Here is a 27,440-nt window from a genome sequence, read left to right on the forward strand (position 1 = left end):
GTCAGGCAGGGAATCTTAGAGATGTCATTTGTTGAATTAGAAAATTCTGCTGCTGATAGCTAATAAGCATTAGGTTCTGCTATGTACCAGGTGTTGTGCTAAGTGCTGAAAATGCAAAGAGGGGGGAAAAAAGACAGTCCTTTGACCTCAAGAAGCTCCTAGCTGGGTACAGCAAGCTGGGATAAATAGGAAATGATTGGAGTTAAGGGCTGGGGAAGGCTTCCTATAGACCACTTACTGATCTTTCTTTTGTCTTTCTAGAGTGTAAGCTTAAATAGACCAGTCATTCCAACTGAGTTTGGGGCCAAGGTTCCCACCAACATCCGCCAACGTTATCTTAATCTTTTTATTGACGAGTGCCTGAAGTTTTGTCCATCACCCCAAGAAGCTTATGACAAGGTCTGTATCCATGATATTGATGATTTTGCTGTGTGGTGAAGTTGGGGGGCTGACAGTGGGGAGAGGGTTAGTTTGCCATAGTCTGACCTGTTAAAACTAGGTTATCTTGGCTAGGAGTTAGATGCCTCCACTCCCTTCTTCTTTCTCTTAAGAGCTGGTTTCTGCTGCTCTGCCTCTCATCTTTTGTTCATCTTCCTCTCTTGAGTGATTGATCAGACTTCCCAGGAGGGGGCTGATAGAAGCAAGAGCCAAGGCTGTTCTTCCTGTACTTGGAGTTAGAGAGGAGAACTGTAGAAGGTCCTTTAGAGCTTATCTCGATGATTTCCTAGGAGGGGACTGCCAAGAACTCTGGGCTCAGGTCGGAAGGCTGTCCTTGGCTCTCTATCACCGGCCCATCACTCCCTGCTGGGCTCACCAACTTGGAGTAAGGGGATTTCTCTCATGACCCATGCAGTGCTTTCTGATGATTTGATCAGTCCTGGACCAATAAAAGATGAATGGGGAAGAAGGGCCTGGTCAGTCTGTGGAGAGGGCCAATGCTGGGGTCTTGGCTCAGGAGCTAACTGGCAAAGAACACCTGATTGAGGCAGGGGGTCAGGGTGGCCATGTCTGTAAAATGGAGGTGAAGACCAGTGGCTCAGTGTAGGGAAGGAGCATCGTATACCTGGAATCTTCACTACAACGGTTGTGCGTGTTTTTATTCTTGCTGATCGCCTGAAACTCCATCCGAGGGAACTGAAGCTCAGGGGAGCTTCACCACTTGGTGACGCTCTGGACAAATCCCGATTCTTGTTAGGCCCGCACCTGTGGCAGCCACCCAGACACCTCGGAGCAAGGTCCTACTGCAGTCTGTCAGCTTGTCTGAGGAGCTAAGCCCACACAGTTGCTCCCTGAGCCTGAGCTCTCTTGGCTCTCCCTGACTAGGATTTTAGGGAAACTCAAGAGTTTCTGTGCTGCCTCCTTCTGTCGGACCCTTATCTCAGGAAGCCCACAGAACTGAGTCATGCCATTGGAGAAGAATGATGGACTGCTTTAGCCCAAGTGTTCAAATATACTTTTCTTACCTCCCAGGCTCTGTCCACTCTAGGAAATGAGGAAGCTCCTTCCCCTCAACATTCTGATGTGAGAACACCAGTCCTAATCTTGTTCTTGATGTCACTTATTTGATCTAATTGCATTGTGTTCTTTGTCTTAGCTCCATCCACTCCTTCCCTCTACTTAATTCTATGAAAGTTGAGATTAAATCTCTGCAACATGTTTTCCCAGGCTTTATCGGAGGAGAAGGTGGCCTATGAACGGAGTTCAAGCAAGAATATCTACCTGAATGTGGCTGTCAATACCCTAAAGAAGCTAAGGAGTTTAGGACCTGGTTCTGTACAATGTGTAAACAGTAAGTATGGCTGCAGTGAACTTTTTTCTTCTCTGATCCTGAAATTGAATTGAAGCTCTTCCCTAGAGGGCTATAGCTCTAACAACATTAGCTTTCTGGAAGCTATCTGAAAACGGGTGAAAAAGCACCGATTTTTGAGCAGCCTTCCATGCCCACTTTTCCCAAGAGTGCTTTGGATCCTATATCAAAGCCCATTGACTCTTTCTTTGAACACAGTTATAACAAAGATCTCTGTTGTTCAAGCCCACAGTAAAGAAGAAAAGCCATGCATATTTAACATGAATAGGACTTCTTGCCATCCAGGGGAGGGGGTGGAGGGAAAGGGGAAAAATTGGAACAGTAGTGAGTGCAAGGGATAATGTAAAAAATTACCCTGGCATGGGTCCTGTCAATGAAAAGTTATTATAATAATAAAAAAAAAATCATGGCAGGGCATTGCTAAAGAAAGCAGCAAGAAGTGACTGTATGACGGGAAAAAAAAATGACAAAAACAAGCTAGGTCTTTTCCTGGGGAGTATAGCATACTTAGAAGTTCACAGTCATGATTGTGGCTTTTCCCAGGCATGAAGGTAATAAGTATCAAAACTAGAGTTTAGAATCCAAATCCAGTGCTTTTTTCTAATATCTCATTCATTCTGTGGCAGATAGCCTGTCAGGTTTCACCTTAACTATAATGCAGGAAGTATATCTATAGGTCTTCAAAAATTAATAGCTGGAACAAGATTATTTTTCCACATTATTTATTATAAAAATCAAGAAAATGAATAATCGGTTTCAGAAGGATTTCTATCTAAAATAACTATAAAAATTGTCATAATAGTTTTGTCATTCAGGTAACTTTAGTTATCTGGAAACTTCTTTCGGTGGTATCCTGGGATGCCAACAAGATGTTAATGTGATTTGATATTACTAGTTGAGCTGAATCAGTGGGAGAGAGGTCAGGGTCTTGGGAGATGCTGTGACTGCTTTGTTGTATTAGTCACTCTAGGACTTGGCACTAAAAGGACTAGGGCCATTAATTATCATTGTACTTTGAAGTAAAAGATTTCATTCTGCTCTACCATTTTTCTTTTTCTTTACGATTAAAAACATATCTTATATCAGTTGAGGCAGCTTAGTCTTTTAAAATAGTTTAAATCTGGTCATATCTATGCCTTATTGAGACATGGTGGCAGGTAAAAAGAGTTTTACATTTGGAATCAGGGCCTAGGTTTGAATCCTGGCCCTGGGACTGAGGGGCTTATCATCCTAATATTCAGCAGTATATGCAGTAGAACTTATGTTATCATCCCTAGGGAAGACAACCTGTGAAATAATAGAGAATAAGAATGTTTGATAAAGAACTAAGTGAGAGGCTACTAAGAGTGGTAATGAGGAAGATGATAACAGCTTTCATTTCTCATTACCTCATTATTTGTTTTCTATTTACAAATCACTTTACATTCATTATCTCATTTAGTGCAACAACTTTGTGAGGGAAGTTGAACACCCAGAACAGAGAGAAGATATTACTTAAGCTCTGGTAATCCATCTAGTAAGTGTTAGTGTTGGTATTTGAATTCTTTTGACTGTAAATCTAGTGCTCTTTCCAGCCTATCATAGCTGCCTTTCAGTCATAGAACAATAGTAGATAATAGTAATAATAGTATATAAATTAGTATATCATGGGCTAATTATAGGGCATAGAGAGTAAATGCTGAGAGTGATGATGGAGAAAGATGACTAGGCTGCTTGGGGTCTGATGTAGCAGTGTTTGGTCACCAAGATAGTGAAATTTATGATGTTCTTGGAACATCCAGTTACATAGATTCATAATGTTGCAGATGAGAGGTGCTTTGGAATATATTCAGAGCTGAGAATGATTTTATTATGTGGAGTGTCAGAGCTGGGAGCATCCTTAGGACATAAAATGTCAGGGATGAGAGGTCCCTTAGAACACAGGATATCAGAGTTGGGTTGAAAGAGTACTTGCATACATAACACTCTAATTGATTCTGATTATTTTATAGCTGGAGACATTATGACCCAGAGAAGGGAAGGAACAGTGCTAAGGTCACTCATTTTGGGCCTGTTGAATTTCAGTATTCATTTTGCTATTATAGTATAAAGGATGCTCTATAGCTGACTGAGGATGAGAATATCTGAAACCCAAACATGAAAGCCACAAGTCCAAACAACATTTGTGCCAAAGAAGTGTCCCTCTTTTCCCTTTCCATCAGTAATTAAGGCCTTTCAAATCAAACCTTTGTGATTCCCTACTGTCATATTATCTGAGGGGAAGGGAGGAGGGAGCCATAATAGAAATATAAACTAAGTAGCTGCTTCTTTGACAACATTGTATAGGCCATGTTAGGAAGTGGATATGGAGAGGGAAGGACCAGGGTACTTTAGTGACTCTCACCTTATCTGAAATGGAAATAGCCTCCATTCCCCAAAGCATGATGTTTTTTCTTCGTTCTCTCTTATTCTTTTCAAAGCTCCTGTTTTTAAAAGGTAAAGGACCACTAATGGAGTAACTTTTGAATGTCTTCAAAGCACTAGACTGGCCTTTAAGGCATATTTCTGTTTCACACATTAAGCCTTCGAGAAGAAAAAAGAGAAGGTTAAGACATTTCATTATTGGCTCTCAAGAGGGTACATTAAGCAATCAATTTGTGCTGTTCTTCTAATTTTTTTGATCTCATCTTCCTCACTCCCTCCATCTCCATTATCTTTGCAACCATTACTCGGAGAGAACTTGGGAAGGTTAGCTTTAGAATGGCTGCCAGTTAATGATTACCACAAAGTACCTGTAAACCATTAGATAATGTGTTAAATCTATTCCCCAGTGAAGGCCTCCAAGGTCCTTATTTTCTAGTCCTTCCCTTCAGTGTGAAAACCTGGCCTGCAGGGATCTTTCAAGGATGAAGAGAATGAAGTGGGCTCTGAAGAGGCACCATCTGGAACCTCTGGCTAATGGAGCTTAGCACTTGCCAGTGCTCTGTCTGACTTAGACACACCCCTTTGCTTCTCTGTCTCCTTGTTAGGGTTAAGGATTTTGTTGTTTGTTTGTATAGGGAATTCAGTTCTCCTATTAGCCCTCAACTGATTTTTCCTTTTTAGACTACCCAGTGAAATCAGTAGCACTGACTAAAGGAAGGGAAAGTGGGTCAAATTAGTCCTTTGATCATATTTCACTGGTCATACCTCAAATAGAAAAAACTGAAAGCTAAAGGAGGTACCATGGTGGGTTGGGGTAGAACTATGCCCAAAGTCCTGGTCTTTCATGTGCAGTCCAAATGGTACACAGTCCCCACCCATAAGAATGAATGGCAAGGGGTTAATTCTAGAGTAGAGGTCAGTAACAGCTCCTTACATGAGCTCTTCTAGGAAAAGAAAAGGCAAAGAAGCTGGGAGCAAAGGAAGAAAGGGAGAGAAGAGAAAGGTCCAGGTACACACACACACACACACACACACACACACAAAAGGCTCAACGATACATAGACTACAGTAGAAAATCAGAAAAGGGGAGATTCCTGTGAGTTGGAGTCATTGGAAACCTTCACAGAGATATTTTAGATATTATAGCAAAGATAAATTTGAACACTTTCCTGCCATCAAGAAGTTTATTGTGTAGTTAGGAGCTGGTGAGTGTATGTGAAACATAAAATAATGCCCCCTTGGTTATTTAGTGTAGAATGATTGGTAGAGAACTTTAAGTTCTAGATCAGGTCAGGGGAGAAAGACCTAAGTGTGGGCTTTGCTCAGGAAAGGCTTCCTGGAGGGGGTGGGATGAGCTGTACCTCAAACTACAGGAGGAGAAGGGGATAGTATGGGAAAAGGAGGGATGTTCCAGGAGTGTTGGGAACCCTGATGTGTCAGAGCTCATCATTTTCTTTTCTTTATTCTTCCTTCCCATTTGGGTTCAATCCTGCCTACTGAGTGTGCCTCCCCAGTAGTGAGAGTAATAGCTCAGGTTGTTTCTCTTGCCCCTTGCAGAGAACAGCAATCGGAAGGTGGTGTCCCATGAAGCTGTACTGGGAGGGAAACTGGCCACAAAAACAAGCTTTACACTGAATCGATCTGGAAACCTCAGAGCAGAAGATTTGACAGGTGAGAACCTTGTTTCTGCACGTTCATGCTTTTAAAATATCTAGGGCTCCATATAGCAGAAGGGAAAGACTGGAAGGTTAGCTTTCCACTTGTAAATTTTAACCATTCATCCTAGAATACTAGAATATCAGTGGTGGAAGGAACTTTAAGACTTAAAATGTAAGCTGAAAGGCACTGGGAATCTTCTAGTCCAACTGTCTTATTATGCACAAGAGAAAACTAAGGTCTAGAGCAGGGGACTATGGCCCGCGGGCCAGATGCGGCAGCTGAGGACGGTTATCCCCCTCACCCAGGGCTGTGAAATTTCTTTATTTAAAGGCCCACAAAACAAAGTTTTTGTTTTTATTATAGTCCGGCCCTTCAACAGTCTGAGGGACAGTGAACTGGCCTCCTATTTAAAAAGTTTGAGGACCCCTGGTCTAGAGGGACAAGGTTTCACAGTTAAGTCAGTGGCAAAAATGCAAATAATATCTTTTTTTCTTGTTTTCTAATCCTGGGATTCCCCTGTCCCCCCATGCTTTATCTTTGCTACCTCCCTTCATTTGTTACAAGTTAGGTCTATCAAAGAGATGTCCTGATAAGAACTCAGAGAAGACACATACTGAGGTATACAAATCAAAGAGGGACTCAGAAGTCCCTTCCTTCCCCCAGCCTATCACTGAGCCCCCTCAGCCTCCTATTCCATGAGCTTATTGTGATGCTACCCTTGGCCTGTTGTGAGAGATTGAAAATAGTGCATTCAGGGGTTTTCTCTGGTCATCCTTTTCTTTTCAAGATTCAGTTCTGGCTGATGATTACAAGCCCTACATCATAGTTATGCGACCATTTGGTTTAGGTGGCCTTTTCACTGACCTGGCTCACAAAGTACATCCTTCTCCCTGGTTGCCCTGTTGGAGATTTGCTTTCATTGGTCATGTTGGTCCCAGGGCCTCTTTACACTTTCAGATATTATCAAGGACTCTCCAAAGAGCTTTTGTTTGTCATTCTGTTTATTGATATTTATCATTTTAGAAATTAAGAGATCTTAGTAGATTGCTTGAAAAGGAACTCAGTGATCCCTGACCACACTTTGAAAAGCTCTATTCTGCTGGATTGGTGGTACCCTCTTTAGGAAGGAGAAAAAAATTTAATTCTGACTTTCATTGTCCTTAGGAGCTGCCTTGTATCGAAGATTAAAGGACTACATTCTTACAGAGGATCAACTGAAAGAAAACGGCTACCCTTTGCCCCACCCTGAAAAACCTGGCCGAGCGGTGGTCTTCACCACCGAAGAGAAGAAGACCACAGACTGTGAGTTGTTCCCTTTCCACTGGCTCCCATCTCTGGTGCTCTATGGTAGATTAAATGCTTTCTTCCCCAACTCTGTGAGGTGGCTGTGGCACAAATATTGTTCCCTCCACTTAATATTGGGGCTCTTAAGATGACCAAGATCAGGTTAATGAGGGTCAGCTCTGAGATTTGAAACCAAGCCCTCTGTGCTTTCTGACTATACCACTCAGCTTTTCTTGTCCCTTTTAGTCTCTGACTTACTGGTTTCATCCCTTGTTCAGCTGGGATCTGGGCCTCTGAGCCTAATGATGTTTCCAGGTGCATTGTGGGTACATAATGGAATTCAGCCGAATTCTGCATTCTCTACCGCCTCAGAGCTCACAACAAGGCGAGGCTTTTTGTACTTTGCAATCACATTAGTAATGATTAATCCACCCCATATAACTTTGGCTAATCCACATTCCCAGTGGGCAGACCTGATTTAAATTCCCCTGTTTTCTTGGTGCTCTTTGTTGATGCTAGTGCTTCTATTCTATCTGAACACTGTGCCCAAGGGGACAGAGATGGGGCTTAGAGAAGACAGAACCCACTTGCAGTGTTGTCCTGAGCCTTTTGTGCAAGGGCTTATTGCACCCAGAATGCAAGCAGCAGTGGTTCAGTAGAGCCAGATAGATCGATACACAGAAGGCAGCTGTTGCCTCATTGACTTTACACGTTGAATAGCTAGCTCTCTCATTCTCCTGCTTGGCAGTACAACCCTGGTTAGGTGGCTCTACATCCCCTTTTGACTCTCCTCCAAAGGAAACTATGTGCCATATGGTGCTGTATGTAGCTAATATATCACTGTTCCCTGACTGTTGCTTTAGGAGGGTTTAGCTCACTTTAGCTTCTCTAGACATTTAGAGACAGAGCGTGGTACTTTGGTTGCCTTTCTGGCCTGAATGTTCCCTTGGATTTTGGAAATAGTTTGGGTATTGTCATGGCAAAGGAGAGCAAGATAGGCATTCTAGGTAGACAAAGCAATGGTTGAAAAGATGGAAAGAAGTAGATGACAGACAAGTCCACCTAGTCATTTGGCCTGTCATGGGAAGGTAGTGGGAGAAGAGGCTGAATAAGAAAAGAACTAGTCAATGGAAGGCCTTGAAGACCTCTCTCTGCTAAAATTTAAGAAGCCTCAAGTGTTGGAAGATAGGAAGAGTCACTGGTTATCTTCCCATGTGAGTGGAGTCCATGGCTGTGGGCCTCCTGCCATAAATACTCAGATCAGTGGTGGTGATTAACTATAATACCCTGGATCTATTGTTAGTATTTTGTAAATATTTTGTCTTGAATGAATAAGTGACATCTTTAGTGAGGCTGTATTCTCTTGGTAAACTTGGCTATGGAAATTCAAGTTATCTTTAGTACTCCGAGTCATTAGTGGATTGTTTGGTGGCTGCTAGAGCAATCCAGGGAGAGGGGCACAAGGGCTGAAGGGATGGAATTCAGGGAAATTCTGCATGCCCAATGCCTCAGAGCTCACAACAAGGAGAGGCTTTTTGTACTTTGCAATCACATTAGTAGTGATTAACCCACTTCTTATATCTTTGTCTAATTCACATTCCCAGTAGGTGGGCCTGATTTAAATTCCTCCATTTCTTGGTGCTCTTTATTGAAAAGAGATGCCGACTCTCCCATTGTAGCTGAATACTTTGCCCAAGGGCATAGAAAGATGAGACTTGGAAAAGGCAGACCCCACTTGCAATGCTGCCCTAAGTCCTTTGTGCAAGGGCATATGGTATATTGCCTGTTTTGCTCCCTTTTACCAAGCCAGTACCCAAATTCCTTTCAAAGTCCAATTTAAGACTTAGGCCAGAAAAGCAACCAAGGTGCCTTCTCTACCTCTGGAGCAGCTAAGCCTTTTCTCTCCATCTAATAAAGCTGCTTTTTCTGCTTGTCAGATGCACTATTGTCTCTGAACCCTTCGGAGTGCAAAACTACCAGAAACTCTATTGCTTTTGTCACATGTTTGAGGAAGGTAGATTGCTTCCAGTACATCAATAACTTCCTAAGTGAACCAGAATGTGCTGGAAAGAGTTTGAAGCACTCTTTGATTACATTGAAATCATTTGTACTATGAAAAATGTTGATATTCTTCAGACTCTGTTGCCAGAGAGTGCCATCTCCCTTCTCCATGTTAACACATAGCATAGAATATAGAAATGGTGTTCTTGTAGAGTAGTGATGTCTCTGGAGGCATTCCCCGTAATGCCACAGAAACAAGTTGGCTCCCAGGTTCCAGAGATGGCAAAAAACTTGAGAGTTCATTCATTTTGTTGAGTGTGTTTCTCTGTCTGCTGCTGCATCCTTTATGGTCCCTGGACCTGATTGCCTCAAGCAAACCTGGAAAGTCATGGCCTCCTTTCCTTCCACCCATCAAGTTCTTTTCAATTTCCAGATCCTGTAGAAATTACAAAAGAAGCCTGCACTGGGACTCCTGAATATAAAGATTGGTTTTAATACTCCTAGTAGTGTTAGGACTGAGTAGCCACATAGACTTGCACAGGTGGCTCTGACTCTAAGCATCAGCTTTCTCAGTTGTAAAATGAGATAAGTAAAGCAAGTACCCAGTGAATGTGAGTTAGGATCATCACTTATTTCTTAACACTTTAATTGTGTCTCAAAAACAAATGGTTATTTGTGACTACTAAGGAATATTCCTCATTGGGAGCTCAGGGTTGGGACGTCCCCCTCCCTCTTGCCAACTGACTTTTTTTTTCTGCTTGTCAACAGTGCCATGTTTTTTCCCATCTCTGGGATTTTCCTCTTCCTATTCCCTGTTCTCTGCCTGCCCCATGCAGCCTTCTGTAGCTCTCCAGATTTGGGTTCATGTTTCTGAATCAGGGTTTTAGATTAGATTTACAGAGCCTAGACAGTCGTGGTTTAAAAAAAGAAGCCTGTTTGCAGCACCATGCATTGATGGTACCAGGCAGTAGAAGTTTGATACTTTCTGCAGGACCGTTTCAATTTGATTTTAGCATCCTGCCTACTCAGTGGCCTTGCTTCTTTCAGGGCCATGGGTCCCCTCCTGATTATTGTGGCTGTTGAACAACCCTTCTGTGTAATCTGTGCAAAGAGTCTTCCCTGGGACAAAAGAGGATGCATCCTATAAGCTTGATAAATGTAGTACTTAACAGTGGTGGTGGTTCAGACCAGATTAACTGTTATAATTCAGGAGGGAAGCAACAAGTGGGGGAGGGTTTGTGGAGGGAACTCAGCTTTCTGAGACATCCTGATTCAATTCTGGGGGTACAGTGATTGCTTTACAGCATAACCACTACATACTCATCCCTTCAGGTGCTCTAGGCTTGGGGCACATGTTGGAAATGTGGTCACCCAACATCCCACCACACCATGACCTTCCCAATGTCAGATTAGTACAGAGAGATCATGAATCTACCTTTCCTTCTTTCACTTTTTTTTTTGGCTGAGGCAATTGGGGTTAAGTGCTTTGCCCAGGGTCACACAGTCAGGACAGTTAAGTATCTGAGGCCAGATTTGAACTCGGGTCTTCCTGAATTCAGGGCTGGTGCTCTACCCACTGTGCCACCCAGCTGCCCCATGAATCTACCTTTCTTGATCATTTCTTGTCCCATTCCCTTTTAGCTTTTAACATCTCTATTTATACTCCTCATTAAATAAGTGTCTAGTTGCTTCATCCTATTCAGAGTATATGCCTTTTGGTCTTCTGTAACTTCATTTTTTTTTTTTTTTTCTTTGTGTCTTTGGTGTCCCCCACCTCGTCCCTAGAAATTTCCTTAGCTCACTTTGGAAGATTCCTTGGGACTGGGTGGACCCTTAAGCCAAGATGAGGAAGTGGTGGGGTTGGTGTGAGGACTTGCCTCAGGGCTCCCATTCTTCTTCATCCATCTCTCTCTCTCTCTCTGCAGCATCCTGCCGTATTTGCTGTCGCTGTGGCACTGAGTACCTAGTCTCGCCCACCGGCAATTGTATCCGGAAGGAGGAGTGCTGCCATCATTGGGGGAGGCTGCGTCGGCAGAGAGGTCAGTGCCTGCCGCTGGATCCCGATGCTCGACTGGTTCAGGGAGTGGCTCAGAGAGATTTACCTTCCTTTATAACGGGACACTTGTGCCTCCCCCCAGGAAAAACAGCCTTGCTTGCACAAAGGAGCTTTTAGTAAGATTGCCTTGTACAAGTGGCAGACATGGGGCTGCAGATCTACAGAGCTTCCACCAGGGGGTGCCACATCCCCCCAAATCACAGAGAAACAACTGGACTCCTAGAGAGTGTGAAAAATGTAAAAGTGGGGTCAGATATGCGCACTGAAATGCTCCCGAATTTGGCCTGAACCAGATTAAAGAGTCAATGGGAAATACTTAACAAAATCTTAACAAGATAAATTAAAAAATGGTAAACCATAGGTAGCATTCCATTTTAAAACCAAGTCACCATGTGGCTCCCAAGCTCGTTTCTATTTTAATTTAACACCACTGATGGAGCATAACCCCCTCATTTTATGGAGGGAGCAACTGAGGCCCAGAGGGGGTCTTTCCTGAGGAACAAAACCACAGCTGGGCTGTGATGTTGCTGATTTGGCTAGAGTAAGTTCCTTGAAGCTGGAACCCATTCTTAGACAAGCGGTTTGAAGGAGCCATTTGCTTTTTAAGGCCAAATATGGATCTGTGTGCTGGTGCCCTTAGGATGGCTTAGAGCAAGGCGAGATACCCCAGAAGCACCCACTTGTGCCAGTGACAAGTGGCTGGAAGAGTCAAGTGTGCATATCTTTTTGATTGGGCTTAGCAGAAAGAGCTCTGTTGACCCAATTGTCATTGTGCATTTTCTGATGAGCCTCTTAAATATAATTGCAATCCCTCTGGACTAGAAGTCCAAAGGATCTGGGTTCCATTCCCAGCTGTGCCACTGATTCTGAAGTGTAACTTTGGGTAAATCCTTTCTCCCTTCTGTATCTTCACCAAAAAGATGAAGAGTTTAAACCTACTTCTAGGGTCCCTAGAGTAGTTCTAACATACCATGATCTTCCTGGGATAGACTTGCCTCCTGGTAGATTTAAGAATGTCATCAGTAGACTATGAGAAGCTGTCCTCAAGCCCTGTCCCTTGTCTTCTAAAGCTCAGCTTGATTCATAGTGTGTAAGCGCAGTGATGATCACCCGACAGATGAAAACATTAATCTGCAAAGACATCACCATTGGCTCTGGTTTAATTAAATAAATCCTTCTAATTGGCTCTAAAACTCTAGCAGCCCATTAATTTAGTGAGGTTGTCTTGACCCACAGTGCCTTGCTCTGAACCAAGGGGACATCTTCTTACAATACTACAGTGGGTATGATTAGCAGCCTTTTCTGCTGATGTTGCCTGTAGGCTTTTCCCTGCCCCCTATCTCCCTGTTTTACCTGCCCCTAAGTGCCTAGTCCCTGTTCCCCTTGAGATGACTTTCCTACCTGACTGCATCTCCTTGTTCTCTCGACTCTCTTAGTGGCTGGTGGATGGGAAACCCAGTATAGTTGCTGTTCAGGAGCTGTTGGTTCTGTTGGGTGTCAGGTTGCTAAGGTAAGTGCTAAACGGGGCTAGGTCTCCTGGGTTGGGGGCTCTTATTCCCCCCTCAGGTATGATCATCCTTGATTGTCTGGAAGATCATAGAACCTAGAATTTTGGAACTGAGGAGGAAATCAGAATATAACGTCACAGGTGGGAGGAATCTCAAGAGCCTAGAAAAAAGAAGCATAAAGGTGGGAATGGGGGCATGGACAGGAAAGAGCACTTGTCCTCTTAGCCTCAGAGAATAGGCCTGGGAGTTAAGGGAAATTACCCTGCCAGATTTCAGGGAGATCCTGGAAGTGGGGGTGGGGGTGGGGGTGGAGGGGAAGGAAGGAATCATAAGAGCTGTACTTGGATGAAAGGAGAAGCTCATCTGGGTACTGGGTTTTCTCTTCTTTGAAAATTATCGAGGGCAATTCTGTTTAGGTGCTGGTAGGGGGAGCTGCGGTCAGTGGTAACCTGTTCCAGCTTCAAGACACAGTTGTTCTGTGCCTGTCATTTTCTAGTGAAGAAAATTTTACAGAAAAGGCAAGCCAGTGAACTTGATTTTGATTTCTGGGAAAACTCAAAATGTTGAATTATACTCTTAATTTTTATAATAATATATTATTATATTAATTATATAATTATACATATGATATATAATTATATTATATAATTACTATATTAATAATTATACTCTTAATTTTTCAATGTTAGTGTCTTCCTTGAGGAGTTGGGAACTTACCAGCTCATTATCTCAGCTTCATAGGTAGGCAAAATGGGTATTAGAAGTCAGAAGACCTGGCTGTGCCTCTAGTTTGTTGCATGATGGTACTAAAATTGCCCACTAGTGCTGTGCTTTGGTTTTCCACTTTGGAAGTAGGGATAAAAGTAGTGTGCTGTGAGACTAATCTGAGTTGCGAGAGTGTGTGGATAAGGTTAAGAATATCTTTGGAGCTTCTGTGGGGTAGGGGGGTCTCTTGAAGAGTTAATGAAAGATAGCATTTAGGAAAAACCTCATAGCCAGTCAGAGATGGTTAGAAAGGAGAGCAGCAATGAAAGATAGTCCCATATCAATATTGATAGAAATCTTCATAGAACCTTTTAGAGTGAGGAGAGAGCCACGTCTTTGGGCATTGGAACCTTTTCAACTATAAGTCTACTCCCTTGCCTCCAAAAGTATAATTCCTGTGGAATCATCAACTCTTGGAAGGAACACAGGATGTCACAGGTGGAAAATCTTTTAGGTGAGATCCGGTCTAATTCTTGCATTCTCTTCCTAGGCAGGCTAGAAAATCTTGCCTGAGGCCCTGTGGTAATAAAAGCAGAGGTCTAGGAGATGCCCTGCTGCCCTTCCTCACTCCCATTCTTCCACTTCCCTCAGTGGGGATTGCATAAATTTGTCAGGCCATTCTCAGAGGTCCTCAGCAGAGAGCAGAGGCAAGCCAGGCAGCAGAGTGCAGGTGCAGTTCTTCAGGAGCACTCCTTGTATGGTCCCTGCAAGAACCCGGATCTAGGTGGTAGAGGAATCCATTGTGACTGAAAAGGGATTGGGGCAGCTAGGGAGAAGCTGATTTTTAGTGGCTTGAGCTAAACTGGTTTTAGCATTGTTTCCTGGCTCTGAGAGACATTTATCTTTCAGTGCATATAGATTTTTCATTTTGTGGTATTGGTGGGTCCAGTACTCATATGACTCATTTGCTTAGAGGTTCCAAACCAGAGAGCTCTGATGATAGAATGCTAGAATTTTCCAACTATAGGAATTCTTAGAGAACATCTCATTCAACTACTCACATTTAATAGGGAAATAGGCTTAGAATAGATTATAAGCTTCTTCCTTGTTTTGTGCTAGCTCCTATACTAGCTAGGGCACCTAAAGGAGAATTTTTATTATTATAAGTATTATATAATTATTATTAATTAATAACACAGTTACCATTATATTAAAGGATAATTATTCTTAATAATTATTATTGTTCAGTGCTTTAGCTATTTTGGAAGCCAGACTTTTTTATAGCATAAGACTCCAATGGTCCACGTGTGATACCCATCCTCTGTTTTTGTCCATTGACAAGGTCAGTGTAATTTTTATAAGATCTCGTTAGTGGTGCTGGTGCTTAGAACCAAGGAGGATAGCTCCCATGAAAATAAGGCATGTCGGTGGGGGCAGAGCAGTGTTGGGTACAGGTATTGTAGTTGGCCCTTGTGTTTGGGTCCAGATTGTTGGTGGAGCCTGGCACCTTGGGGGTTTGCTTTGCTAGTCGACAAATAAAATCCCAAAGACATACCCAAACAGAGCATCCGAAATAGAATTTGGGAGATCTCTTAGTCTAAACTCCCCATCTGAAAAGAGGAGGAATTGGGGTGTGAGAGAAGCTTACTTAAGATACATAGCAAGCAGCAGAGTTGAGATGAAAGCCCTGGCTCTCTGATTCTGCAGGCTTCCCATGGCAAGTCCTGCTAGGGAGGTAGCTGTGGGAAGGGGATAAGTGTCACTTTCCCCTGGTGCAGTGCTGTGAGCAGGAAGAGTCAGGACCTGGGCTCTGCCTCTGCCATGCACTTATGTGACAAATTGCAGATGGAAGGATGGACTAGATGATCTCTCTGGGTCCTTTTTAGTGCCAGCAATCTTGATGGGGCTAGGGGTGTGAACGTGAGTTGTGTATGGTGTATGAGATACACCAGTGTGAGTATTGATGGATGGTTAGAGAACGAACACTAACAAGTGTTGCACTGTGTGCTGCAGATGGGAAAGACCATAGTAGCAATGGAAGGAGCTCAAAGAAGCCAGGGAGTTCCAAGAGGATGAAGGATCCAAGTGGTGTCTTAAAGGGTGGGTAGGCTATGGAGAGAGAGAAGAATTCTCAAACTTTTTTCCTTATTATTCTTTGCTCTGAAGAATCAGTACACAACAGGGAGACTAAGAGATGTTCAAACATAAATTCCCTATAATTTTATAGGACAAAAGTCAGAGTTGGGAGAAGAATAGCACAAATGGAAGCCATAGTAGACTCTAGACACAAATTTTTGTGCTCTAAATAAGATGTGAAGATTTCTTTCCACTGGCCATTAGGCATTTGAGACTGGAACTCTCCCTTTTGCAGAGGTCATTTCAGAGGCTGTCCTCCTGTAGAGAATTGTAAAAGGGGTCTCCGTACCTTTGTGTGAACCTTTGTGGAGGGGAATTCCCTGTTTCTAGAGCAGATGAACAACTGCAGAGCCTTTTCCTGGGGCAGCTTTTCAGGAGCACTTCGGTGACTCCTGGGCAACCTCAGATCTAGGTGGAAGAAGAATCCACATGGCTGGAAGAGGGATGGAGGAGCCAGTTGATTGAAGCGACTTGAATTCAACTGGAGATAGCATTGTTTCCAGGCTCTGAGAACAGGCCTCCATTTGTCTTTCAAATGCATATAGATTTTTCATTTCATGGGTTTGGTGGGTTTAGTCCTCTTAAGACCTGTTTACTGCCATCACTTTGTTTTATATTGTAGTGCTCTGTGGTTGGTCTCTAGAGGCTATTGTCTTTCCCCTGTCCAATCTAGGGAACTTTGAGCTGAGAGGCAACTTTTTCTATTTTGGGGTAACTCTAATTGTTAATTTTCAAGACTGGCTGACTCCTTTATCTCATTGTCAGTTGGGATGACCTTTGGTCTCCTCCTCATTCTGATCATGTTCCCCTGGATATTCCTGGTTTGTCAGTTTCTGTCTAAAATGTATTTTCAGAACAGAGTGTTCCAGATAGTATCTGACCAGGGTGGATGAGAGCAGAGTAATTGTCTTCCTGGACAATATCACAAAATAAACCTCTGTGTTCTGCAGAGACTGGAATTTTTGATATTATATTATTTCCTATTTCTTTAAAAAAAAATCTTCCATTTAAAAATGTCCTCTATGTTTCTAGTCCCGGGCCCTGCATGATGATTTGTGGGGCCTAGAGGAAAACATTGGCTGTGCTCCCCTGAATATGCTTAATCTGGTTTGATCTTAGATGCAGAGTGGATCTTAGTCTGTAGTTGGATGGGAGAGTACCGGGGAATACCCACTGACATAGGCTTTAGTGCAGCCAGATGGCCCTTGTGTTGGATTTGGAGTCACAGCTCTTATCCACCTATTATCCATTATCAGCTGTGTGACCTTGAACAAGCCACTTAACCACTTTGAGTGTTTGACTAGAGAATCTCTAAGCCTCATTCCAACTCCATTAGGATTCTGTGATGACATGGCTGAAACTTTTGGGGAGGGGATGGGTTAGAGGACTTGACAAAAATTAGGCTCTTCCCCCACCTCATTCAAGTGTTTCTTGTTGTTTGTCCTTCCTTCTGGAAAAGGACCATGATACAGGAAGGTGAGGTCACGACTTGCAAGTGAATTGGATTTAAGCGAGGGAGGGCTGTGCAGTTACAGCCTCACTTTCTCCTCCAGCACCATCTGGATCATACTGTTCCATGTCTTGCCGCTGCACCCGAGCATTTCTACCACGTCCGTGGATAGCATTGTTTTTAGTTGTGGAATTAAGAATTAGTCATGCAGATCATATCGTTGTTGATCACCAACAAGCATTCCCATTGTTTGTCATCCTTTAGAAGGTATTATGGGTAAGGAAGCCATTGAACCATTCCAGCATGGGCTTCTCGTGTTACCAACATTCTTTGGGCCAGCCTCAGGCAGGCTTCCAAGGACCAGGTTTCTGCATCTGCCTGAAGAACTAGCCAGACTGTAAAGTGGCTTCAGTTTTTTGAAAACCACATCCAATTTAGGGGGGGGCTGGATGGACTAAAATAATTGTCTTCAGTCACTCAGTTCCCTATGCACTTAGGAAGGGTCTATCATAGGCCAGAAGCAGGGAGTGCACAGCCAAAAGTTCAATTAGGTCCTTCCCACACCGAGCTGGCAGTCTAGCATCTGCACAGGCATTGAGCTTGCTCTGAGGACTTTCACTGGTAGAGGAGTTCCTAGTAAAGAACTTCTTCTGCTAAAGCAAGTTTTAAAGGTCCAAGAAAGCTGCGTTGGGCCCTGACCAGTGAGGAGGCCCTGTCTGAGGTGGGGCTCCGGGTCTTGGGGCTTTGCCACATTGCCCATCTCCACAGAAATGTACACAGAATACATCCCGAGGAAATACAGACTCATTAGGGAGGGGAATGGGTTTGGGGGGAAGTGGTCAGGAAGGGCTGATGTAGGTACTTCTTGAACTAAGTCTTAAAGGAGATGAGGAATTTTGTGACATGGAGGTAAGAGGGAGAAATACACCAGATGGGAAAAGGTGAGAGGGGTGTGTATTTGTGTGTGCGCACGTGTACATGCAATATGAATACATTTGTATATTAAAAGCCAGGTACTGTTCTAGGGTCTCACTGAATACTGTAATACATTGTACAGCTATCAGAGATAGGAGAACTCTTAGAACCTAAGCTTTCAGAGCTTGAATTCTAGTGATTAGAAGATAAATGGGTTTGACTCCTGGTTCTAATCTGACCAGAGGTGGGATGTTAACCTTTCTGAGCTTCCATTTCCCAGTTTGTAAAATTGGGAGCTAATATTATTTGCACTTTCTACCTCATACGGTTTCAGTGAAAAAGTGCTCTGTTAAACCTTAAATCACTTAGATATGTGAGGTTCTGTCTTTACTTGGAGCTATTTTAGAGCAGAGGTGTCAAACATGAAGTTCACAGTACCATCTAAATCTAATGAAAATGTCTTTGGGAAATATTTAACGAAATAAATAAAATTATATTAAAATGCAGTGTGTTTTTCTGAGTCAATATGTAACCGAGGGGATCCTTATGTAAATTGGTGACCTCATTTTTTTTTTTTTTTTTTACAATTTTCACAAATATTTTTAATAAATCCACACAGTTTAAGAATCTCTGCAACCTAAGATTTTATCTAGTTCTGACATTTTGTATTCCCTAATTCTATGTTCTACCATCACTTTTGGCTTTTTAGTTTATTATGTAAAAACATCTTTTTTTTTTTTTTTTTAATAGCCTTTTATTTACAGCTTATATGTATGGGTAACTTTATAGCATTGACAATTGCCAAACCTCTTGTTCCAATTTTTCCCTTCCTCCCCCACCCCCTCCCCCAGATGGCAGGATGACCAGTAGATGTTAAATATATTAAAATATAAATTAGATGCACAATAAGTATACATGACCAAACCGTTATTTTGCTGTACAAAAAGAATCGGGCTCTGAAATATTGTACAATTAGCCTGTGAAGAACGTCAAAAATGCAGGTGGGCAAAAATATAGGGATTGGGAATTCAATGTAAAGGTTTTTAGTCATCACCCAGAGTTCTTTCTCTGGGCGTAGCTGGTTCAGTTCATTATTGCTCCATTGGAACTGATTTGGTTGATCTCATTGCTGAGGATGGCCAGGTCCGTCAGAACTGGGCATCATATAGTATTGTTGTTGAAGTATATAATTATCTCTTGGCCCTGCTCGTTTCACTCAGCATCAGTTCATGTAAGTTTCTCCAGGCCTTTCTGAAATCATCCTGTTGGTCATTTTTTATAGAACAATAATATTCCATAATATTCATATACCACAATTTATTCAGCCATTCTCCAACTGATGGGCATCCACTCAGTTTCCAGTTTCTGGCCACTACAAAGAGGGCTGCAGTGACCTCATTTCTACTTGTGTTTGACCCCAGTCCTTCAGAGTTTATAACTCTGGGAAAGCCCTAACAAACCTTTCATCTGCTCCAGCTTCTTCAGTGGGTTCTTAGGGATACCTCAGCTAAAGTCAAGTTGCTTTACTTATTTGTAGACCATTTAACAACCTTTTCCAGAAGAAAAGTCTATGTAACCATGATCAGAGTCAACCTGCATCTTAGTGCCTTTCTATCTGTCTCCCTTATAGCAACATGTGCAAGATGGCCGTAAAGACAACCTTGAAGGGTTTGTGAAAACCTTTGAAAAACTTCCCTCTACAGATGGATATCCAGGAATATATGCCCTCGACTGTGAGATGGTAAGACCCTGGGGCTGTGACTGGTGTCACCCTATCCATTGTACCTGGACTTTTTCCAGTAATTGTTGGCACTGCGCTTTGCCCCTGTTTCCGTGGTAAAGCCTGTGTTGCTTGGCCTGGACTTCCTGTCCTTCCCCTGCCATACCCAGGACCAGCTCTGCCTTTCAAACAGGGTCTCTGGACCTTAGTGGGCCTGCAGCTGGCCCTGAAGTTAAGTAAGGTGTGTTGGTTACTGCCTGAAATTCAAAGTTTTAATTTTCTTTCTGATAAGTTGCCATGAAACTCTCAATGTTTCAGGATAAAGAAAAGCTAAGGAGCCATTAATCTGTATTTACAATTAAAAGGATTGTGAGTGTTAACTTTGCAGCCCCAAATTTATTACTACTGACTTCAGAACTTCTGGAGTCTTTTAGGCTTTCTTATCCTTACCTCTCTTTTATTTATCTAAAACTTAATAAAAGAACAAAAAAAGAACATTACCAAGTACACTCTTCTCTTCTTGCCTCTTTTTCCCCACTCTTTTCCCCTATGGATAGCTTTCCCTCTTCATTTCTTTCTCTGCTGTATTGGCTTTATTTCTTTTTCTGGCCACCCCCACATCATTGACTTTTGCGTTAAAGTACATTTTTTAAAGAATGATTGTTTCTTTTAGACAAAGTGGCATATTTTTTAAAAATTGATTGTTTCTATTAAACAAAATTATGTTTCTTGATATCTGGTGACAGTGATCAGAATTCATAATACCAATATTTTCTCCTCAGGGTTTACTGACTCCTTTTGAAGGATAGGTTTGGCTGTTTGAGCATGAAGTTCCTTCACTTCTGGGGTCAAAACCCTTGATTTGTTTCCTTTAAATTGTTTGTAGCCTTCCCTCTCCAACTTTGGGTCATGATTGCTCTCCATATGGAAAAGGTTCTCCCACATCTGCTTTAAACTTTGGCTGGCATAATCCTTCGCAGAAAAATTGTATCCATTTCTGCTTTATCTTTAAATACAAGTGGTTCAAGATGCCTCCTGGGATTTCCCTATATTGATTTTTTTGTTTTCCTTAAGTCTTTCTTGGGATTGGAGATAAGTTAGGAGCAAGGGGAAGGAAAAGCAGCCAGTTGTGTGACCAGAATTTTTTTTCTGTCTCTTTAAGCTTTTGTGTTTAAAACTCTCCTGTTATCAAGTCTAGTGTGGACCTGGATCCCAAGAAATTGTTTATACACCTGACATATTGAAATGAGTTGTTACATTTGAGCCCTTCCCTGTTCGTTTGCTTTCCTTTTAGTGTTATACCAAACAAGGCCTGGAGCTAACAAGAATAACTGTGATCAACTCTGATCTGAAAGTTGTCTATGACACATTTGTGAAACCAGACAACAAAGTTGTGGATTACAACACGAGGTAAGTGAGAATTTTTGCCTGCTGTTTCAGAGGTTCTCTGGGCAGACAGAATTGACTTGATCTTTCCTTGCTCAATTGGAGTTTTTGTCTTTTTAAACTCTCTGCCAGTCTCACTGATGGGGGAGATAAAGGTCTCTTTGGGGGAAGTCCAGGCATTTTCCTTGCTGATCTCATTCTTCTCACATTTATCTTTTCCCATTAGAAAGGTAATGGTTCCCTGTTTGTTGTCTAGGACATTAATTCCCTACTTTGAGACCCACCATCATCTGACTCTAGGCCCCATGTTTAAACTTCTTCCTAATCTAGATTAATTCATTGTCACCAATACATACATCTTGTTCATCCCGCCCCCCATCTTTTCGTTGTATATCCCTGACTTGGAATGCCTTTCATCCTCCTTTTGATCTTTCAAAAGCCTGTTCATCATCAGAAGCTCCTCTTAAGTCCTTTTCTCTATGAAACCTTTCTTTGCATTGCCAGTCCCTCTCTTCTCTCTCCATCTTCACTGAATTCTCGAGTCTTCTGGGACATTTTAACTCTTTAATTCTTGCCTGACTGTGCCATGGAGGTTAGAATGTAAACCTCTGTGATTTGGTTCAACAAGTGCCTGCTACTGGCAAAGCCCTGTGCTAAAATACTGTGGTTACAAAGAGTACAGGACATGTCCCAGATCCCAGGGAAGGGAGGAGGGGACAAGTGTGCTTCCGTAGAGAATAGCGTGGAATAAAGAAAAAATCCAGGTACAATGGTAGGTCAAGCCTGAAGAAGAGCTCACTCTCACTCATCAAGATGTCACCTGAACTGAACCTGGAAGCTTATGTAAGGCCTAGAAATAGGAGCTGCTCAAATTAGCAGAGGACAAGGAGCTGTCCACTTGGGTTGGACTGTAGGCTAGGCAAAGGGGGATATGTCCAGTGGCATTCTTATTCAAGTGAAGTTTGATCTCGATGCCCTCTGGGAACCCCCTCTGGCTCTGGTTCATAGAAAGTTTGCTAAGATATATTTCTTTAAAGGACTGATGATCTCTGCACCTCTGTCTCTCCATGCAGGTTTTCTGGGGTGACAGAAGAAGACTTGCAGAATGCGTGTATAACCCTTCGGGATGTCCAGGCGGTATTGTTGAACATGTTCAGTTCAGACACCATCTTGATAGGACACAGCTTAGAAAGTGACTTATTTGCTCTCAAGGTAGGAGTCTACCCCTCATTTCCTTTCTCCACCCTACTCCATACATCCCATCCTCAGCAACTCCTTAGACTGGTTTCTAAAAAGAACAAAAAAGGAGAGCAGACTGGTGGGAGGGATATTAGGTGGCTAACTTCAGCTCAATATGAGAAAGAAATTCCTGCTGAGCAGAGCTATTTGATCCCCGGCTTGGGCTGGGTTGGGAGGTGGTCAGGCCAGGAGCTGGATGTCCACCTATCAGCGACACTCGCCTTTAACACGTCAGCTCCCAGCCTAATTCAAGTGCTGGACTTCTCTAACTCTAAAAACTCTGGTTACAGTTTTGGGGGACAAAGCTAGAAACCAGGGCAGGAGAATCTCGGGGAAGTCAAGGTTTCCTTTCTAGGTTCCCCAGAGCACTGTCCTTTTGGAACTCTACCTCCAGCTTGATAAAGTCATCATTGCCAGCCTGCATTGCTAGCAGGGAAATAGTCTCCATTTTCTCTCATCAGGAACAGAAACACAGTCCTATTACTAAGAAATTCAGCCATTTGTCTTTTTTGTTGTTTTTTCCCAAACCTAGGTAGTTCTTGGAGGGAGGGGATGACCTGGAGCTGTGGAGCAGGAGAAAAGATAAAAAAATATATATATATATATATAGATGTAAATATAGACAGACAGAGGGCAGTCTCCTTGGCTCTTGTATCTCTTGTCTCCTTGCATGCATGTGTACACACTGTATATGTACACATGTATGTGATTGTGCGCACACACGTGTGTGTAAATAAGTCTGGCAAGATAGGTGGGGGCCCAGATGTGAAAGGATCTAAATTCAGACAGAAGAATTTCTATTTACTCCTGGAGGTAATAGAGTATCATTGGAGTTTGTGGCTGACATAGTGAGAACTGAACTTTAGGAAAATCACTCCGGCAACTGTGGAAGTTTGATTGGAGAGGGAAGAGACTTGAGGCCAAGAGAACTGCTGGCTGTCACCACTTCCGGGCCAAAAGGGAGGCAGCCCCGGCCTGGGGATATCTTTGTGAAGGAGGGAAATGGGAGGTGAAGATGAGGAGGGGAAGACAATGGGAGGTGGCAGTAGGGGGACCTGGTGACAAAGATAGGGAAGTCTGGAAGAAGAGCAGGCTTCGAGGGGACGTGGAATTCTGTTCCGGACATGTCAAATCTGAGCGTGCCATAGTCAGCTGTGAGAGAGGCCAGGACAACGTGGAGGTAGGCCGGGCCACCCACGCATCTGCTTTAGCAGAAGGAAATTGTGGTCACTGAGTAGTTTTACTGTAGTCATCTTGACTCTGACCTTAGGCAAGTGAGGCCTAGATCTGAAAGCCGGCTGCTTCTGGGAAACAAGGACAGTGATTTGTGGTGAGGAAGCCCTACATACCCATAACTTAGCAGAGAAAAGCTGGATTCCAAACCTGGTCCTGCTTCTCCTTCCTAGTGTCATCTGTGTCCATTTTAATCCCTGGGCCTCAGTTTCCTTGTTGGTACCTTGTGGAGTTTGGACTCAAAGAAGCTCTCAATCTTTTAGTCTCTTCCTAGGACCTGTCAGAGTATTGTGAAGCCCCTGACACACTTTGGAAATGGGAGCCGGCTGAGAAGTCAGATTTTCCCTTTATTCTTTTCCACCTGTCCCCACTAGAGGGTCCAGTCAGCCACCCGGGCAGAGGGATGCGTGCGGATTAAGATGAGCAGGGCTCACTTGTGCAGACAACAGGAAAAGAGAAACTGCTGTTTTGCCTTCTAAAGGATCGGCCTTCAGAAAGCTGACAGTTTGTCCCTGGTTGGGTCTCTGGCTGGCACCTGGCCCAGTTGGTCTCGGTTTAACATGTCCCACCCTGCGGGAAGAAGAACAGTGGAGAGATTGTGTGCGTGTGTGTCTGTGGTGCTGGTGTGTTTTTTTTTTTTTTCAGAGTTCTTTTAGCGCTTACCAAAGAACTCGCCCCCTGCCGCTGCTGGAGGCTGCTCAGGCTCTTGGGGAGCGTGGGCATCATTAAGGAGGGAGGAGACATGGTAGCTGACAAAGAACAGGCCTCTGCGGGTGGTGGGGCCTGTGTCCCGGGGCTTCTCAAGCTGACTCCTACAGGAACTGGTTTGGTGGGAGCTTTTGTCTGGTGTGTTATTTCAGAAGGGCTAATAGATTCTGCTCTGGAACTGGGCTGATTCAGGGGAATGGAATAAATCCCTAAAGCCCAGACAGAACCTGAGACCTGACTGGGATTCCAGAATGCCTGTACACATGGGCACCTTCACGGTCACTTACACACTTGATTCCCTTTTCTTCTCTCTTGTAGCTTATTCACACCACAGTAGTGGACACATCAGTGGTCTTCCCTCACCGCCTTGGGCTCCCCTATAAGAGAGCACTGCGGACGCTGATGGCCGACTACCTCAAGCGTATTATCCAGGACAATGGTGAGTTGTTCCACTGTGCCATCCTCCTGCCCTGCCACCAGAGCCAGTGGAACAGGATGGCCTGGGTATGAGATGGACCCTCAGCTGGAGCCTCACTTTGAGTCATAACACTAGTGGTCAGATCTTGATTTTGTGATCTGCATGGACTCAAATTTCCCAGGGTCGAGCTGGATCTCAGAAGCCTGCCTCTCTCTCTCTCTCTCTCTCACTCTCTCTCACACTCTCACTCTCTCTCTCTCTCTCTCTCTCTCACACTCTCTCTCTCTCTCTCTCTCTTTCTCTCTCTCGGAGGGGGCAATTGGAGTTAAGTGACTTTCCCAGGGCTACACAGCTGTTAAGTGTCTGAGGCTGAACTCGGGTCGTCCTGACTCCAGGGCTGATGCTCTCCACCTCACCATCTAGCTGCCCCCTCTTTTTTTTTTTTTTTTCTATAAATGGCTAGAAGCTAATTTGGGTGTGCTCTGCAATGGTGCAAAGAGGGCTTTGGTGGGCAGGGTGTTATAGGTTCTGCCATTGCCAGCTGTGTAGTCTTGGCCAAATCCTTCCTCTCTCTGGGCCGCGTTGGGCTTAAACGAGGTGCTCTCCTTTCCAGCTCTGATGCTCCATTCATTTGTGCTTGATTTCGTGGGTTGCTGTACACTGACTCTCCCTCTCCCCTCTCTCTCCACAGTGGAAGGCCATGATTCAAGTGAAGATGCCAGTTCTTGCATGGAACTGATGATTTGGAAAATCAAAGAAGACTCAAAAGTCAAGCGATGACTCCTCTCTCCTCCCTTCCCTTTCCCTTCCTCCTTAACCATCTCTATCTTCATCCCCTCCATCACCATCCCAGTCCCCTCACTTCCTCCAAAGCAGTGCAATAAATCCTCAGAGTTAACACTGTTCACCTTGCAAACAACAAGAGCCTCCCCTGCCCACCCCCCACCAGAGCCCCTCCCTCCTTCCCTCCCTGCCCCTGCTCCCCCCTTAGCCCCAGCCCAGCAGCATGCTTTCCCCCGGCGTGTCTGTGCACTTTGGGGTGCTCGTGGAATCTAGAGACTTGTGCCAGCTCAGCACAAGGGGCTGGGCTCCCCGGCTCCTGTACCTCTTGTCTCCATCAGATGAGCATTTCTGATTCTTGCCTTTCCGGTCCCACAAGGTCATGTTGAGCTGCACACCCAGAACTAGGTCCTAATTCTCTGCCCCAGAGGCAGTTTGATCAGGTCTGCAAAGTACTGTTTCTTTTTACATGATGTTAAGGGGGAGGGCGGGTTGGGTGGGCAGGGGAGGGCATGTAGAGTTACCGGGTTTATTTAGGAGGGGGCACTAGGGTTATTATTTTTTATTATTTTTTATCATTTTTAATTTAAACCTGAAGAATTGCACAGCATCTGTCTGCCCGCCTGCCGCTGCAAGGATCTGGTGCTGCGCCACCTTTGGGGCTGGTGGATGGTTGGAAGAGAATCTGGCAGGGCCCTGTCCAGCTGCTGAGGGAAAGAGCGGGATCCCAGCAGGATGGCGTTTCCTAGAGGGCACAGGTCACATTCCCTTGAAGCCAACATCGAGTGAGGCAGCTTTCCATGATGCTACCCCCTAGCCACTGTCCTTGGGGGAAAGAAGCCACTGGTGTCTTAAACCCATCCGTCCCCTCATGGGACAGGCCGCGCTGCTGGAGTCCCACCGAAGGCCTCAGCCCCTGGCTGGTATGGAACTTCTGAGCATGCCGCCTCCCACCTCCCCAGTCACCCCTCCTCCCTGTAACACGCATAGGGACCTCGGCCTTGTTCTGGGTTTTGTATTCGGCCCCCTTCCCTTGGTTTGTTCCTCTTGGAGAGAAAGCGTCACCTCCCATGGAGGGGGATTGAACAGCATGTCTTTTGGCGCATTCTGGTACTTTGGCCCCATACGCTGGGGCTTTTTCCCTTTTGTGTCTTCATGGAGATGAACCAACCGTGATCTAGGTATTCCCACTCTGAGCTCTGGGAGCGACCCAGGAGTCCTAGACACAGCTTCAGTTTGCTCAGCCGATGATGGCGGCCTGTGGTAGCATCCTTGGCCCTTTCCCTGAACATCAGCGTCTGGCGTGGCGCTGGAATCAGTGACACGAAAACATCGGCCTGTTCTTTTGTAACTTTTTTCTTATTTCCACTGAATTTATGGGGTTTGTTTTTATTAAGGGAAATTTCAGCAAGGCTGCATAGGTACTGTTCTCCACTGCCTAGTTTTCTTCCCCTTCCCTCTCAGCTGGAAAAAAATAAATGTTTGTATAGATTTCAGCTTTTGTACAGATGTTATTGGTGACTGAATGAGGAGGTTAGAATCATGTGGAGTCAACTTTCGAAATGGCTCCGACGGCCAGGGATCCTTTGCCATGGGAGAAGGTCCTGGAGTTCGGCCATGTGCTCCCCTTCCAGCACTGAGATAAGAAGAACTCTTTTGCCTTAATGATTACCAAGTTCCTCAGCCTGGCTTAGACATGGGAGCAGTGCAGGGATCCTGGGGCTTTGTGCATGTGTTTTTTCTTTCTTTCTCTCTCTCTCTCTCTCTCTCTCTTTTTTTTAAAGGGAAAAAACAAACAGGATCCACTCTAGGAGATTGGCTGTGACCCATCTCTCAGTGTGACACAAGTTGGTGGGGGGCACCAGCTAGCCTGAGGGGCTCAACTCACTCTTTCTCCTTAGGGTCCTGCCTGGCAAGGCCCTTGGTCCAGTGTCATCAGGGTGGTTCTTGACAAAAGCCACTACATTCTGGACCAAAGTTGTCCATGCACTTCCTTCCAGCATGGAGCATATGATTCTAGAGGCTTTTATTG

At 44.1% G+C, this 27,440-nt stretch overlaps 1 protein-coding gene across 3 annotated transcripts in view; it reads left to right on the forward strand.

The window, feature by feature from the left end:
• The window catches only part of REXO1 (RNA exonuclease 1 homolog), a 112,858-nt gene extending 87,325 nt beyond the window's left edge, over positions 1 to 25,533 (forward strand). For 2 of the 3 annotated variants that reach the window (XM_031948131.1, XM_031948133.1), the window contains exons 6-16: positions 262 to 399; positions 1,666 to 1,789; positions 5,768 to 5,881; positions 7,034 to 7,171; positions 11,080 to 11,193; positions 12,647 to 12,720; positions 19,555 to 19,665; positions 20,939 to 21,054; positions 22,104 to 22,242; positions 24,529 to 24,649; positions 25,320 to 25,533. In XM_031948131.1, coding sequence (XP_031803991.1) covers positions 262 to 399; positions 1,666 to 1,789; positions 5,768 to 5,881; positions 7,034 to 7,171; positions 11,080 to 11,193; positions 12,647 to 12,720; positions 19,555 to 19,665; positions 20,939 to 21,054; positions 22,104 to 22,242; positions 24,529 to 24,649; positions 25,320 to 25,408 — 1,278 coding nt within the window. In that variant the 3' untranslated portion in view covers positions 25,409 to 25,533. The other variant, XM_031948132.1, reaches the window with a different exon arrangement.
• Positions 25,534 to 27,440: the final 1,907 nt, after the last annotated feature.

The sequence above is a fragment of the Sarcophilus harrisii genome, chromosome 1 (genome assembly GCF_902635505.1).
Source record: "Sarcophilus harrisii chromosome 1, mSarHar1.11, whole genome shotgun sequence".
Lineage (NCBI taxonomy): Eukaryota > Metazoa > Chordata > Mammalia > Dasyuromorphia > Dasyuridae > Sarcophilus > Sarcophilus harrisii.